The 13320-nt window shown below is 41.4% G+C and overlaps 1 protein-coding gene across 4 annotated transcripts in view; it reads right to left on the reverse strand.

Moving 5' to 3' along the window:
* Window positions 1-790: 790 nt before the first annotated feature.
* The window catches only part of myo6b (myosin VIb), a 40908-nt gene continuing 28378 nt past the window's right edge, over window positions 791-13320 (reverse strand). For 2 of the 4 annotated variants that reach the window (XM_085768460.1, XM_085768461.1), the window contains 9 exons: window positions 13071-13221; window positions 11525-11733; window positions 11355-11433; window positions 8697-8857; window positions 8521-8571; window positions 4537-4640; window positions 3185-3319; window positions 1972-2190; window positions 791-1811 (listed from right to left, as the gene is read on the reverse strand). In XM_085768460.1, coding sequence (XP_085624586.1) covers window positions 1612-1811; window positions 1972-2190; window positions 3185-3319; window positions 4537-4640; window positions 8521-8571; window positions 8697-8857; window positions 11355-11433; window positions 11525-11733; window positions 13071-13221 — 1309 coding nt within the window. In that variant the 3' untranslated portion in view covers window positions 791-1611. The remainder of the gene's footprint in view (window positions 1812-1971; window positions 2191-3184; window positions 3320-4536; window positions 4641-8520; window positions 8572-8696; window positions 8858-11354; window positions 11434-11524; window positions 11734-13070; window positions 13222-13320) is intronic. The other 2 variants (XM_085768463.1, XM_085768462.1) reach the window with 1 other exon arrangement.

Genomic DNA, 13320 nt, shown 5'->3' on the forward strand with positions numbered 1-13320 from the left:
GTGACAATTAAATGTCAGATGTGAAAATTTGAATATACTGATTGAGACTGAGGCTTAAATAGACCATATCTATGGGTTAACTTAATGTTTATTAGTATTGGTTACCAAATGTCACTGAAAATATGCCCTGGAGGGCCTTTAAGTTGTTTTTTATCCAGTTGACTTAACTGGAGTGAGGCTCAGCTCAGTGACCACACCAGCAGTACATTAGGCTTTGTTGTTTAATTAATCTACACACTAATCTCGTTAGCTGCTATTAGCATTAGGATGTCAGGTCCATTTACAGAGCGCTGGCCACTAACAGCTATGTTACCAGCATATCTTATGTCCCAGTGTGAATTATCAGCAGTTACTTGGCAAGAAAAAAACATGGGGGCAAACATTTATTTTCTACTGCAGTCCAGTGCAAAGGCCAAAGTACAACAGACACTGAAAGAGGGAACATACAGTACTGTATGAAAGTGTATCATTAGCTACAGTCGACTGTATTTCCAGTTAATTATGTGTAAGTCTGAACAAATGTAGTGTTGAGATGACTGGCTGGTTCATGACCCGACCAACAGAGGAGTCAACTAATCAGCTTCATAAAATATTACTTTAACAAACACGCATAACACACGTACACGCAAATATTACATTATTGTCTGTAAAACAACCCCAACGCCACAAAACTGCAAACAAACTTCTACATTTTCTTGGATATCAAATAAACAACAATACAAAAAAGTAACTTTTCAAGGATTTCCACAGTCAACAGAGGTGTGTGGTGTGAGTGTTTGTGTGTGCCAAGAAAAATGATGGATTGATAAAAAGACAAAACCCGAAGGTGGTAATAAGCACTTCTTCAAGTGATTTTTTTTTTTTCCCCCAAAAAAAGGTATTCTGGAAGGAAAATACAAACTACACAAAGAAAAACAGTCAAGAGTTTTGTTCCATTTGATGCAGGCAGAAAATGAAATATATATGTATATTTAAAATATATATATTTTACTCATTATGAATAAAGTATAAGATTATGTATATTTTATAAATATAACTTCTCTATGTCTTAGTTGTATGACTTTATATCCATGATTGTCACATTTAAGTATAGGAAGAAAAATTGCTTGTGTTTCTAATCAGATGTATTCATGGACACAATGTGAATTATAGTTTTAATATTCTGAGAAGACACTGTTAAAAGCAGTTTTTTGTCCCTATTGCAGACCATTAAGGTTCCAGTTTGACAGTTACTACAGACAGTCTACACACCAGTTAAGACTTCCTTGGTGTTGTGCAGTGATTCTGCATTTTAAGGCCCCACAGTGGGATATTGCATTCAAGTTTAGATTGAGAAGGAGACTGAACATAAATCCTAGCCCTACACAAATGAGGTGTTCCACTGCAAAATAAAGATATAAAAAGTGAGAAGAAACAACATACAGGTAGTTAAAAATCAGATGATTCTGCATCTTTTCTGTGGTATCTTAATTTCATCCCGCAAACCACAGGTGCACTGTGCCGCCCTGCCCTGTTCGTGTTTGGGAGTGTGTGTGTGTGTGTGTGTGTGTGTATCAGTGTTGTGTTTCAGGATTAAGCTGGTCATTGTGAGCTTATCTTGTGGGCCCTGGTTCATTTGAGGAGACTCTGGAGCATGGCAGTAGCGTATGTGGGGCGGGCCTGCTTATTCTCAATGGCTTTCTTGAGGTACTGAATTCCATCACACCGTTCCCAGATTTCTTCAAACTGCCTGGGCAGGATTTCAGCCCCCCTCTTCCTGGTCAGGCCCGTCTCCTCCAGACTCAGCTCACACATCTCCATGTCATCTTTGCCTGAGTGGTTGAGGAATGAGGGCAGAGGTTTACCAGCAGAAGATTTCACAGTGAAAATAAGGCTTATCTGTATTCCTGAAATAACCCAAAAATAAATAGGATTTTTTTTTCAGAGATGTTGTTCCTATAATATGACGAAAAGCAAATGCTGCTGATTCACCTGCGACCAACACAATGGGCCGTTTGTCCGGGTGAAGCTCCATCTGTCTGGCTATCCAGGGCCCATCAAAGTGGGCGTACCACCAGCCTTTCTTTTTATTCTGGGGGTCTTTGTACTGGTCTGCGGGCCGAATGAAGGGAATACGGAAATATCGCTGCTGGCGGTTCATGGCCACTTCCTGATGCTGGGCCATCATTGGAGGAGCTGGGTTCTGTTCAGCTGCAGAGGTAACAGAGAGACGGAGTGTGCCATACACATTCAGATATTCAACATGAAACTAGAGATCTCCAGAGTAGCACTGTAAGGAGAAATATATTTACAAAACAAAACAAAACATCTGTCATCTGGTTTCAAATGAATGTAATTCATGTTTTTATGAGAGCACACTGCTGGGAAGAAAATAAAGTCTAAAACTTTCAAAACATACAAGATCAAAAAGAACCCAGGAAATGCCACACGGGAAAGCCAGGTAAAGCAGCTTTTAGCCTCTTATGAAATGGCCCTGATAAAACCCCTGTTGCATCGGCAGAGGCCAAGAACAGGATCCAAATATAAGGCAAACAAAGCACAGCCAGTACGGCTTTCAGGAGCTATTATATCAAAAAAATAAAAGGCAAGTAAATATAGTGGAAGTAGAAGCTACAGTGAATCTAATGTTCCCATTCTCCATCAAAGCTAATGTGTTTTTAAAGATGAAAAAAGACAGGAAATGCAAAGCACCAGCAATCTCTTGAGCCGCTAAATAAGATTTGTGCATGTGTGTAGTGTGGTGCAAAGCATGCTTGGCTGAGCTGAGAATGAATCGGAGCAGAGCAGCAGGCTGTCATGCAAGCAGCCACAGAACCTGATGTGGCATCGTTGGCAGTTACTCGCTAATTAGAACAAATATTTCTGACAGAGCCAGACAGAAGGCAGCTGCATCTTTAGGCCGTGCCATTTCATCGGCTAATTGAAGGTTAGAAAATGCAGGCGGGCTATTTGTGCAGGTCACTTATTCCTGCCAATGAAAGCGAGAGGTGAAAGTGGAGGAAATAAACATTCGTCACCTGTAACCTAATGTGACCGAGGTGAGGCGTGCATCTGTAACTGTGCACCATGTTTATATGCTGAATCTGAGAGCGTACAGATTTGTGCTCTTTCCCAACGGTGAATCATTATAATGAGATTAATTTAGAGCAATGGAATGAAACTGGGAACACGCGGTTACACTAACCATAGTCAGTGACAGATTTAGGAGCTCTCTGATCACTCCCGTCATCGGTGCGTTTCTTATTCTTGGACTTCCATGCGTGGTACACCTTCAGACGACGGTGGAACTCCTCTCTGCAGGCCGCCAGCAGCTCAATATCTGTCCACACAACATGACACCAGAGAGTAATCAAATCAACATGCAAAAATTAATGGCAACATTTGTGAAAGACATGAAACATGAAAGGATGTTATCACTTCTGTCTGATGTAGACTGGTCTAAAGATATACACATATTTTTCGAGATAAAGTATAATATTAAACAAGTAAAGAGGGATATTAGAGTATTTAGAGGATATTGGAGTTGGAATATTGTTTACAACACTTGGTATTTTAGTCATTTGGAAGTCACATTGAATATTTGGTGGTTTGTGCACAAATCAACTAAACTGGGAACAACCTCAAATAAACTCCAAGACAAACTAAGGCATGAGATTAACTAATACATAACAGATGCACCAGTCTTTTTATTTTGTTAATTACAATATAAAAATTTAAATTTAAAAATAAAACACAGTATGCAGATTAAGGGACTTGCAGCATAGTTTCTTCCCTAAGATGAAATATGCAGGAGAAAAGCACATAAGAGCACATAAGGCTATAAACAGTCAGACTTCAGGTTTTTGGTATTACCAGCAGCTCCACCAAAGCAAATGGGTTCCACAAATTAGCCAGATGTCCTTGAAATCCCACAGGGGATATCAGAGTCCCGAACACTGATCTGAGTACTGTATACAGTGTAATTTTAAAGGCGTCCATAAGGGAGCCAGCAGAAAGGCATCTGCTTTTCATGCTGACTGAGGAGAGGGTTGGCTGGGGATGACAAGGTAGAGCAGAAGTCTGCCTTTCCACCATAATGGTGATAATTTGCTCTCTCCACCACTAAAACGCACCCTGATGAGCTGTAGCAGCTGTGGCAACATCCTCACATTGGTCTTTTGATTTTCTCAGGCAAAACATCTTGTGTCCACGTTCTGCACAGCTGAAGGCGCAGTTTTTTAACAATAACTTTGAAAACTCGAAAAGTTAAGATGAAAAAGTTGAGAGAACAGAGATGGTGTCACATCTTTTTTGGGAAGAAACTTGCTAAAATATGGGCTGTTTCTTAATTAAATGATATCATGTGGGGATTAAAATAATTTGGAGTGAAGGAGGGCAAAGATGTGTATCATGCATCTCACTAAGAGCTCTCCCACCTTGATCTGTTTGTAGCAGCTGGTTTAGTGCGCACTCACACACATAGACACACTCACACACTCATTGTTTTGTTGAAAACGTCAGCATCATACTGATCTTGGGTGTGTTTGGGTTTCTCACCACAGGAAGTGTTGATAACATCTCGCAGCTCAGCATACTTCCACTTGCTGAGGTCATACTTTTTCACGCCAGCAGCAGCTTTGGTCGCCTGTACCTGAGGACCTCTACGATAATGAACAGATGAACACGGGTGAGAGGGAGAAAAAAGAAAAAGAAAAAAAGGGTGCGGCGTGCAGACAGGTACAGTGTGACAAGGCCAGACAGATGCCGCCTTTCTTTCAAGCCGTCCTCATCGTCTCAACCGATTAAATTCACATTAGAGGCCAATCAGCAGGAGAGCACGGGAGCAGACTTTGTCCATATCCTAACAGCCCACTCTTTCATTCTAATGTTACAACTTGCCAGATGCTATTTTTAGGGATGTCCCGATCCGATCACGTGATCGGAAATCGGGGTCGATCACGTGGTTTCAGACTCGATCGGAATCGGACGTTACATCCCGATCAGGAATCGGATATATTACATATCTACATGTCAGGGTTTTCCTATCTGTCTAAAGCGAAGACGGGCCGCATAGGGGGCGTTCAGATGTATTACTTTTACTGTAGACGTTCGTCATGTGCGCTCATTACCCAAAGCGACGCGCATTCGGTGCAGTGTGCTTGTGTTTTGTGCATGGTCTGTGGCGCACAGCTCCACGGTGTGTGTGTGTGTGGCTGCGTCGTCGCGGACAAGTAACGATATGAAATGACGGCGCTTGCTAGAGTGTGAGAGACGATCGTGTCACCGTGTCAGCTCACTGTTTGTTTGTGTGTGTGTGGCTGCGTTGTTTCACTGCTGACTTCCAAGCAGCTTGTTGTTGATGTTTGAGCGCTACACACACCTGCAGCAACAACAGTCACTGCAGCTTCTACTGAGAGCGAGTCCGACGTAACGCACGTGAGACCGACACACGGACCGACCGCGCAGATGTCGCGGACATTGTTAAACTTCTCATCCTGTTGAATAAAAAACTACCGTTGTGTTGCGTGATGGCAGATACAGAACCAGGTATTTATTTAAAGTTAGAGAGGGAGAAGGAGCAAGGTGAGCTGGGTGAGGGAGGGAGGGAGAAGGAGCGAGGTGAGGCGGGGGGGCGGGGGGGGGGGGCAGACAGGCAGGAGAGGGTGGGATCAGGGGAGAGAGGCTGGTGATTGAGAAAGACATGATAAGCTATTTTATTTTTGACCAAATGTTCTTGTTGTTGACTTATGGATAACGGCATTAATATTATACTGTGGAGCTACTGTGCTAATATACATTGAGAGTTTGATATCATGGCATGTCTTACAATACTGCAATAAATGTCATGGGCTTGTTATTGAGGTAGAGTATTATTGTGAGATTGTGATATTGTTACATCCCTAGTAGAGCACAAAGAACAGAAAAATAGTGGGATGATACAGTTGATCTACATTAAAAACTTTACTGCATTGCCAAAGTATCGGATCGGGACTCGGTATCGGCAGATACTCAAAATCAAATGACTCGGACTCGGACTCGGGGGCAAAAAAATGTGATCGGGACATCCCTAGCTATTTTACATCTGCTGGCACTTTGGGTGTATTTTCAAGGCTTATGTTCACAGGAATGTAAGATAACTGAAAAACTAGGAGTAGCCATTACTGGACTTTACTGCAGGTTTGGACTCATGTCTCCAGCTTCCCTGCTGAGCTGAAGCTGCTAATTCAATCGAACAAAGGATTTACCTCCTCTATTTACAGTCGGCATAGCTGCTAATGTCTCAGCGTAGAGGATTACTGATGAACGAAACATTAGCCAGATTACCATTGCCATTTATAATTCATACTGACTGGAGGGATGAAACTGATTCAGGCTGAGACGCGTGCCAGAGTGTGATGGTGACAAACCAGTGCTGAGGCTTTACTTCTGCTGCAGGCGGAGGGGGGGAAGAAGAAGTGGAAGTGTAGTGATGGCTTTTGGCAGCAGGTGAACAGGAAATAGATAGTTGGAGGGGAGGGGGAAGGTGGAGGGAGCCCAGGGGTCTTGGCTACTATGTCGGCAACGGCAGCCAGTGTTGTCTGCTTCCACTGCAAGCGAGCTGTCATGTGCTTAAGCTCTGTGGGGTGCACATGCAACACACGTGAACTTTGGAGCGGCTCTGTTGCCATGGATCTCCTTTTGGTTGCCAGGGGTCAGCTGACTCACAGGGAGAGCAGGAGACACATGCAAAGTGGCCCCTGGAAGCCTGAGCCAACACTGACAAGATTACAAGCTATTGGATCAAATGTAATACTGTGCTCAGTGGACCTGCAGATAAGGACCACACAGGCTCAAGATAACTTCTTTTGGCTTCAAGACAAAGCTGAGTTGTTTCAGTGCAGTGATACGCTGTATCTGGATGGCAAGTCACGTGTGTACTTGTTAAACATACATTCATTTCAACAGTGTTTTCAATAGCTGTTGTCCAAAATCATTTCTACTAACTACATAGGGCATTATCTACATAGTTATAGATGCAACACTACTGTTGTGACTAAGTGGTGATGTAAAGGGGCAATGATTAGTAAATGTCTGCTCATAAACTGCAGAATCTCTATTATTTAGGGAGAAGTGAATGAGTGAATGAGGAGTGATTTTGAACACAGCTAGTGAGTATGGTACATTAAACTCAAGTGGCATCCTACAGGGCTGAAAAATGAAGCCAACATTGTGGTGCCAAAAACTGCCTTTCCTCAAATAGCCTCATGAGGCTGGCTCCAAAAGTGACACAGTCCCCTGAGACCCCCGTGTTAAAATGGCCAACTTTACAGCACAATTAAACAACGTTTGGAGCCTAGTACAAAAAAAAAATGTCTTTGGTCTCTATAGCTCATTTTCTCCTTTATGACACTGCCTATTTAATTTAAATTCTTTTTGGGCTTAATGTTATGCATAACTGAGGATGTGGCCAATTTGAATGACAGGTATGTGCTGTAATGGGTGCTCGATGCCGCAGCCTGCTAGGCATCACCTCAGCAAATTCATGTCACAGAGTGTGACCTTTTGGCCGTAGTTTGAGGTATTTCTGCTTTCTGGGGGAATTTTCAAGCAAAGACAAGACTAATAACCTGGTCTGTGCTCATTTTTTGAGTTGAGGGAAATTCCAGTATTATCTATGTTAACACTAATAAGGTGTCAGTGTTCAGATCAGCTTGCTGGCTAAAATAGTACAGGGAAATTCAAAATGACCATCTGCATCATGGAGTATTGTTTTCTTCCACCTAGTTTGTTATTTTTGTCTTTACCAGGAGACCTCGTCTAGCATTGACTCACACAACAACAGTAGAAAACTCTTTCCAGGGAAAAAGTATTTGCATAGAAAATAGAAAAACAACAGCTAGTAATTATAATCCACTGAGATCACTACTGAGATTGAAGACAGAGGTAGAGTGAAGGAGTAACAGCTACAACAAAATATCTCTTAGATAATCAGTGGAATTTAAATGTATGGAGCAGTTATAAAATATATTTACATGAAGACAACAGGAACACCAAATAAGCAATGTTTGTAAACAATGAACATATTAGAAAAGGGAAGCAGATACACAATCAAGCTAACAAGCTTGTGCTTAGCCACTAGCACTGCTAAGGACACACAGACAAGCTTTACACTCTATGGGCTCATGCAGAACCAATTAGGATCAGAAACATAAAGAGATCACAGTGCATATTGTGATCCACCTCTCATTTATGATTTGCTTTGCTGATTTTTGAGCAATCAATGATCATTACACATAATTATCCACTAAATGGCTCATGATTCATGAAAATGTAGCAGCATCTACCATACATCTGAATTTTACTACTGATTTTTTTTAAAGTTGAAGATTTTATTTTCTGTTGGCTTTGCATTGCTGGTATAATCTTGCAGCTATTTTAAGCATCTGAGAGATTTAGGACTGTGATAGAGATTTAGACAGACAGTGAGGGAGGGAGTGATTACTGCTGGTGTTAGGTACGCATGGATATGGGCGGTCACAGAAAGCTGCACTGATATCTTACATGGCTCTGGCTGAGGATGAGGAGATAGGAAGACCTGAAAAAGTCTCATCACTGGGAGAAAACACAGCAGCACACACACACGTTGGCTTAGGTCAAGACTCCTTGTTCATTGTGCATAAGAGCAGTATGTATTATGCAAAGGTGTTCATTGTGTTCACATACTGTATATACAATACCTGCGCAGGCCAGCATCCATCTGTCCTTCTTCAGTGATCAGCTCTGCCTCACTCTGGGCGATTCTCATGGCTAACTCCCTGTCTCTTCTCTCCTGCTCCACTATGGTTGCACGCTGAACCTGCTCCTCACGCTCCACAGCCAGCTGTAATTCCAGCTCTGCCTGCAAACACACACACAAACACACAGCACAACACTTCCGCTCTTAATGTGACTTCTACAAAAGTCTAGATCCTGTCTTAATACCAAAGCTGTCATATGTGCCAGGCCCTTCATAACAATTGGAGCCGCTCTGCTCTGCTACCCAAGCCTGATTAGACATATTTATCCTGGTTGTAGGGTGGCTAATAAAGCTTTACTGGTCTTTTGTCTAGACACAACAACAAAACTCAGTGGGGACATTTTGAAAAAGGTTTGACCCAGATTCCAACCACAGATTTTTATTGCACCTCATTGAATAGAAAAGTCTGTAAATAGCATAGAAATTGGTACACCGGCATAATTAATGGCAAATTCATATAGCCTGAAACAGAGATAGATACAGTAAAGAGATAGACGGCACTATTTTCTTTGAGGAACTTCAAATATAAATAACTTTCCAGTTAAGAATATATTTTCTATATTTTTTCATACTGTAGAATGGCCCAACCAGCAGCTGTGATACATGACCAGAGTGACGCATGAGAACCAAAACTAAAATCTGTGATTTGTTCTGATATTCTGCATTTTTTCAAGACTCTCACACAAACAATTTATCTGAAATCCTCAAGTCTCTCTTGATACCCTCTCTCTCTTTGACAATTATCCTAATTAAAGTCAAATTGCCTGTGAATATTCTCATTTGTCCAGGTCATTGTTATCCCCAAAGAAATTTAAATCAAAAGCAACTGGACTTGGTTATTTGTCTAGGAAGAGGCTTCATCAGTTCATGTCAATTACATCACCTGCTTGCAGCATGAGGTGTGTGAGATGAATTGAGTCACTCAACTATATGGCTGTGATTGATATGGAAAACTCATGGAAAGCCTGCAATTGAGTGGTCCTCTTCTGCTTTGGGAAATGAACAGTTAAGCCTCAATAACTGGATGACATCCCGTAAGGTTAGGCTGAAATACACTATGATACAAAGTTTGGAGGGAGGAGGATACAGCACTAACCTTTTCTGACACAGCAGAAAATAGCAGAGAACACAAAGTAAAATGCCACTGAAGTCACAGCAGACACCTTTAGAAAGTTTACTGCAGCAGCTTTGAGCCTTACAGCTGGGAATAAACAAACTTAGCAAAGAGTGTCTTGAGAAACGTGGCTTATGACAGCCTGGTGTCAACAACCCCACTGCTAGAAAGAAAAAAAGAGCAGCATTTGTGATAGCTGGGGAGAGATGAAGGTGAGAAGGTGTAGATGAGAATAAAAGGCACAATAATACAACACAGGATCGCTTGTGGAGGGATAAAGTAGTTCAGTTAGGGGAAACACGGCAGCAAGTGGAATCATCAATCAAGACCTTGTGGAAAACCCACTGGGAATCTGACCAATGTCAGATGGATAACGAAAGAACAAGTGAATGTTTCATACAGTGTGGAGATCAGGCAGAGTGAGAAATGTACTGATGGTTTAATGTGATTTTTCTTCTACTTACACACATACAGTACCTTATACCACATCCTTAGAAGCCGTGGTATTTATTTGTATGCTGAGTGTGATGATGTATGAAAATCAACGTCAAGAGGCATGAAATTTGCTTTGAGTTATTATTATGCTGTTGCAAGCAGAGAGCCGCCTACATTTCACTTTGTTTCAGTTATAATTTATTTCTAATCAGTTATTATCATTTCACATCAGGCATGAATACAGTATATACTGTAGCTTCTAAACAAAATGCCTTTCTAAAAAAGGCTCTGATGTTGAGGCATTTCTGACACCAAATGTCATTTGCTTTGTTTGCTGTCAGTTCTTTTGCAACAAAAGATTATCATTTATTTTCATTGTCAATATTATATTCTTGATTTATCAATGAAACATTTGATCTACAGTATAAAAGCTCAGAAAGACAGTAAAGATGCTCAGTGAAAGATGCAAATTTTGTTGGATAACTGTTGGGGAATCATTAAGACACCAGACAAAGATGGAACCAATGAACTGTCATTTTTTATCACTTATCAAAATAGCTGCAATTTTCTGTTTACTTACTATCCCATTCATTGACAGGGTTGCTTCAGCTCGATTGCCATTGAATAAAAAATTGCACATTCTAAAAACATATTGAGACACTGTAGATATTTCATTAATTGACTAAACTCTGCTGGGATGTTTTTCAGCCCCAATCTCTATTGATGTAAAACAGGTCTCTACTATCTTATTACATGCTTATGTTATGTGTTTATTTTTATGTTCCCCCTTGAAAAAGGAAGAATCATGAGCATTTTGTGACATGGTTGAGTTTACTAGAATCATTACTGCACTTCATATGGAGGAAACTTGCTTGGTTCAGGATTAGAATTAAATCTAGGAAACCATCTCTCTTAAATGTGTTATAACGGCAGGTTTTGAGTGTAGAGGGGCTGGTAACCTCATTGTGGAGTACACGCATGGAGCTTTGGAGAAGTATTAGTCCTGAGTCTAAATAGATGGAATAATATCAAATTGAAGGTGCTCCACACCTGAATAACTTTCTCTTCTTCCTCTCTCTTTTTCCGGTCCTCTTCATCCTGCTTCCTCTTGAGCTCCATCTCTGCTTTCCTAAAATGTTTGTAGAGAGTAAACAATATTATACATTGACATAACATTTACTAAAACATCTCATAATTGTCTTCCCCATTCCATCACTTACATCCTTCTGTCCTCTTCCTCCTGTTTGCGTTTTTGCTCCTCCTTCTCTCTCCTCTTCCTCTCTTTCTCCATCTCCTCTTCGATGTGCTTCAGCCGCTCGCTCTCTTCCTCCTCTTGCTTCTTCTTTTGCATGGAGGAAAGCAGCTGCTCTGAGCGTTTCACCAGCCCCTGGTACTCTGTGTCAATCTCTTTCCAAGTCATCACTGAGGTCTAGGGGTAAAGACAAAACAAAATAATGCTCACAAAATCTGTGTTTTTAAAAAAAAAAATCTTTATCAAACAAAGCCTCACACCTCAGTGGAGTTCAAAGCCGTGTGCTGCTTTGTACACCATTTATCCAGTATTTATCCAGTCAAACTCCCACGGGATGCTTAACAAGCTCTTCTGAGTATATTGTTGTATATTTTGCCCTGTTACACCTTGCACTGAAATGTTCAGGAGACGCTAAGTGCACTCACCCTGACTTGGCACCGTTACCACAGCACAACTTTCCCATGTAGCCAAAAAAACAGGACAACACTGACTGACACTACGGCTGTCACTTGCAAACCGCAGCCACAATGCTCAATTCCCCACTATACTTGTCAGACAATCAGGCAGGGTAGAAGAGGTCAACGTATTGTGAAGCTTCATTAAACTGAGTCTCTAACAGTTGCACTGGGAGAGAAGATGACAAGGTCCTGTCCCCAATGTACAGAGGCCTGAATGACAGCCAGTGGCACCTCATGCATTATTCACTCAGAGATGCCATGCCATGAGCAATTTCTAAGCACTCACATCGTCATGCGTGTCCACAGTGGAGCTGCTAATAGGCTAACCGAGGTACATAGGGGAGGTGGAGATGGTGATTGTGATAGAGGGGAGTGAAAGGGTCAAGAGTCACTGGTGCCATCAGTGTCAATCAGGATACCTATAAGCACTCTAATCATACCTGTTGATTGTGTTCACCTGACTACAGAATAATAAAAATGTTAATGTAACCAACACTATTGTCTGGATATCTTGTTAATGTGTTTGTGATGATTTGCTGTACCTAGAAGGTCCAATAAGGCTGGTGGTTATTGCACGGGGAGAGCTGGGATTTCACTAACCAAGTTTGAAAATTTAGCAAAGCAACTGCAGTAATTTAATTATTGGAGAGAAGAGGATTTCTTCTTCACCTAGCTCTTCTTCTTATCCTGAGCTGATTGAAAATATTGATTCTGAGCGAAAGAATGAGAAAAGGACACGTAGCACTTAAGAAAAAGCATAGTATACAATAAGAGAGGACTCTTTGTGTGGGGAAGCGACAGGTGTGAATGCAGGGGAAGAGTACAAATCTGAAGCAGTCATGCTTAAGGCCAGATAGGTGCTCTGAAAAGTATTCCCTGACCCTGGATAAACAAAAGCAAACTGTTTCATGTACACCCTATTGCTCAGATTAGATCATGCCCAAAGCAATTCAAAAACTGTTGACATGAGGAGCTTAAAAGTTAGCAGAGCAATAATCCGTGGGTGTTATGAAGGAAGTGAACGCAGTCAGGCCTGCTCACCTATCAAGGACTCACCTTTATCTTGGTTAACAGAGCATCTATGCAGGCAGCCAAGTCTTGGACCTGTTTGGCCATCTCCTGTTTGCCCTCTTTCAGTACGTTTACCACCTCATTGAAGCGCTCCATGTGTTTCTTCAAGTTTCGAACTTTCACCATACCATCGATGCTATGAGAGGAAAGAGAAATTAGAAATTAGTGATGGAAATACAATAAACATCTTAAAATTCAAAAGGACACATTTTTTAAGAATAGATTTCCTTCTTAC

Source organism: Trachurus japonicus, chromosome 22 (genome assembly GCF_045865225.1).
Source record: "Trachurus japonicus isolate A0001 chromosome 22, Traja_1.0".
In the NCBI taxonomy this organism is placed as follows: Eukaryota; Metazoa; Chordata; class Actinopteri; order Carangiformes; family Carangidae; genus Trachurus; species Trachurus japonicus.